The sequence below is a fragment of the Tupaia chinensis genome, unplaced genomic scaffold (assembly GCF_000334495.1).
Source record: "Tupaia chinensis unplaced genomic scaffold, TupChi_1.0 Scaffold000057_1, whole genome shotgun sequence".
Taxonomy (NCBI): domain Eukaryota; kingdom Metazoa; phylum Chordata; class Mammalia; order Scandentia; family Tupaiidae; genus Tupaia; species Tupaia belangeri.
Genome location: NW_006159515.1, coordinates 5,346,226 through 5,349,742, shown reverse-complemented (window position 1 = coordinate 5,349,742; position 3,517 = coordinate 5,346,226). Strand labels below are relative to the sequence as shown.

The window sequence follows — 3,517 nt, the reverse complement described above, 5'->3', positions numbered from 1 at the left end:
CAGCACCGCGCATGCGGAGTGCGGGGCTGCTCAGGAGGACCGCCCCCCCCCCCCTTGCGTGCACTTCGAGTCCCAGTCGGGGCTCAAAGGACCCCTGAGTGCTCACGGCCGGATGAGACAGGCGAGATCTCTGATTTGAAAGAAGCCAGCTACAATGGCAGCCTATGGGAAGTGTCCCCAGGTGCCTGTCTCCTCTCTGCTGTTTCCCTAAGGCCCTTTAGGGGAAAAGAGATCTGGGTGTCACTCAGGCCCCCACCTCTGCCCACCCGGCTCCCTCTGCAGCTGCTTCCTCTCCTCGTGGGACCATCTTGTAGTCCCCAGCCTTGGCAGGCGGCAGTGGCGCGCCCGTTCTCGCTCCGCCAAGTGGCGCACGGCACACTGCCTCCTGTTGGCAGGACAGAATAGGAACAGTTTCTGAGTCGTCAGCCCACAGAGGCCGTTTAAAGTTAGGCGGGTGGGCAGGCGGGTAGTTAAGAGAAAGCATGTCCATGCTGGCAAGCGGGAAGAGGGCAGAGGGCGAATGGTTGGTTTGGGGGGGGGAGGGGGAAGGGTTAGAGATTTTTACTATAAGGTGCATGTGCTCCCCAGAGAGAGACAGAAAGCGAGAAATCACTCCTCTACAGCCGGGGGAGAGATGGCCGTGCCTCCATCCCTTCTCCTGCATTCTCCTCTTGGGATTCTGGGCACACACGTGCACGCGCACACACACACACGGCCGATATGAATTTCAGGCCACCAGGTCTGGGACTTGAACCACAGTCAACGTGGGAGTCCAGCCACCACGCTACCTCCTGTTTTTGGTGCCCTGTCAAACACCCTTGCAGTCCTCTGACCCCATCTCCCACTTAGTCCCTTCCCCTCGTGGCCCCAGCCTCCCACTGCGGTGCCCTGTGTGTGCGACATTGCAACTGGGCCCTCAGAAAGTCCCCAGTGCCCACAGTGATCACATCTACAGAGGTATTGTTCTCTATATTCGTTTGAAGTGTGTATTTAAAAGTACAAAAGAAAAAAGGGATTCCTTTGGCCAGGCCAGGGCCACAACTATTTTTATATTACATTTTTAACTGAGAAAATAAACCTTACTAACATTGCCTAGTTCAACATTGGGGACGGCTTGCATATAAAAGTACAGGAAACCTCTATATTCACGTAGGAGTTGGGGTTTAAAAAAAAAAAAAAAAGGCAAAGCAAGCCTGGTCCTCCCAACCCCGGGGCCTTTAGCTCCCGCCTCTCCCCAGGTCCTGCCCCAGGTTCAGCACCCCCGCCCCCGTTCTCGCTACTGCCGCCTGAAACTGCAAACCTAGCGGCGCTGCAGTGCCAAAGATGTGGCGCCCAGGGCCCTTCTCTGGCCGTGTGACCCCAAGGACTGGCCGTGCATCGGTACCACAGGGGGCCAGCCTCAGGGATCAAACCAGCCGTGCAGTCTGGCACACACGCTTGGAAACACGGCTGCCTAGGCTGTTCCTCAGGAGCCGAACTTGACACTGAGGCTGGGGGCCAGCCAGTAAGCTCAGGCTGTCCTGGCCCTAGCTGGTCACTGAACCCTCAGAAGCCCCATTTCCCATCTCTAAAAGGAGGACCACATGGGGCCAGCAGATGGCGTAGTGGTTATGTCACTGGATCCCACACGGCTGACCACGGTTCCAGTCCTGGACCTGTTGGCTTGAAACTTACACCAGGTGCACATGTGTGCGTGCCCAAGTTCCCAGGAAGAGAATGGGGAAGGGATTGCAGCCTGGCCATTCCCCAGGGGGATGCCACTCTGGGCCTGTCTCTGTCTCTGTCTCTGTCTCTGTCTCTCTGGTGAATGCACACATCTTCAGGCAAAAATGTCTACAAAAATAAATAAAAAGGAGAATGACGTTAGAGGAGCACGTGTATTTGCTGCCTAGAGTAACCACTGGAAAGCGTGCACTCGCGTAATAGTTAAACATCAGATTTCACACTGAAATGGAAATAAATTGTTGGGTTTTTAACTAGATTTTGATCTTTTCCCCAAAGCTCACATGAGGAACAGTTAGGGGGCCAAGCGGTGGCGCAGCTGGGTCCACACAGCCAGGTCCCAGGTTCTCTTCCTGGCCTCCGGGTGCACGTTGGCCCGCCCCTGTCTGATGCAGGCTGGCCGAGATGGGGGTGGGTCATGGGGGACGCCTGCCTCTCCCTTCCCTGCCCTTTTCCCCACTGTCTGCCTCCCTTTCTCTCATGGAAGAAATACACTTAGAGAAGGCTGGGACGGCAGTTTGGGGGCCTAGTGGAGACGCGGCCAGGCCGCCAGCTCCTCAGGCTTCTGCTCTTTCTGCTTTCAGGTCGCTCGGCTCATGGAGATGGGATTTTCCAGAGGTGATGCTTTGGAAGCCCTGAGAGCGTCAAACAATGACCTCAACGTGGCCACCAACTTCCTGCTGCAGCACTGAGTGTCGGAGGCCGACACTGGGCCCGGCCCAGCCACCTCATCTCAGTGGCATGGTCCCCGCCACCAGATCGGCCCCTAGGACCAAGCAGGCTCTGTCGCCGATGTCCTCGTTGGGAAAGGGGGGTCCCACTGCACTGTTCTCAACTCCAAGATTGTTGCCGTTATTAGTATCAAAATGAGTTTGCCATTAAATTAGCATGTATTTTCTATCTTTATTTTTTTATTGGGCATTTCAGTTTGGAGAACCATCATTCATTCTTGCTGTATTTAAAACGTGTCAGAACTGCAGGTCTGCACGCAGTCCACCGGGTCTCCTGCTGGGGAGCTGCGGCCGCCAGGATCGTCTTCACTGCAGTGCGTGTCCTGCACCGCCGGTCGGAATCGCCGGGAGGGAAGGACGTGCCACTTGATTCTTGGTGGACTTTTTCATTGCTTTTTCTTTTTCGTGGACGTGTCCTTGAATCCCAGGGGCCGTTCAGTGTTCACACTTCCCGGGGGGACGCAGTCTCAGCGAGGCTTAGAGCAGGGTGGCAGCAAGTCAACCCCACTCCACACTGTCCCACCCATCCTATCCCGGGGCATGTCTCGATTCTGTCCCCACTTCCACCGATAATCATTGAGACTGATTAAGGTTCTGGAATTTTCTAGGAAACTTAACTGGAGTTAATTTTGCTCAGAATATCTGAAGTTAGCCACTCAGGCCAGGGAATGACATGGAATAAGGAGAACAGAGGAGCGGGCTCCTTGGCGCAGTGCAGGGCTGGACTAGAGCCCAGCAGGGCCCAGCAGGGCGCGGCCTGAGAGGATGAGCAGGCCCTCTGTCCAGCCCACTCCCCCTGCAGGCTAACCTGCCTGGCCTGCCACTCAGCCCTCTGGAGGTTCTTCCTAGGCCCCAGCCAGGCCCTGATCCAGGGCCAGCAGGCTGCAGAGGCTGCCCATCAGGGGCAGGGAGGCAGGAGGTGGGGTGCGAAGGGAGCGAAAGACCTAACGCAAGTTGACCGTAATGAACCCACAACCCTTACGCTCTGCAGAATGAGCAGCAGTGTATCAAATTGATGCGCATTTAGATGTGTGAGACGACAATAAAGTTTTTAATGTGTTTTA

The 3,517-nt window shown here is 55.7% G+C and overlaps 1 protein-coding gene across 2 annotated transcripts in view; it reads left to right on the top strand.

The window, feature by feature from the left end:
* Window positions 1–3,517, top strand: part of UBAC2 (UBA domain containing 2) — a 220,465-nt gene extending 216,948 nt beyond the window's left edge. The window contains exon 9 of one of the 2 annotated variants that reach the window (XM_006141531.3): window positions 2,307–3,517. In XM_006141531.3, coding sequence (XP_006141593.1) covers window positions 2,307–2,414 — 108 coding nt within the window. In that variant the 3' untranslated portion in view covers window positions 2,415–3,517. The remainder of the gene's footprint in view (window positions 1–2,306) is intronic. The other variant, XM_006141532.3, reaches the window with a different exon arrangement.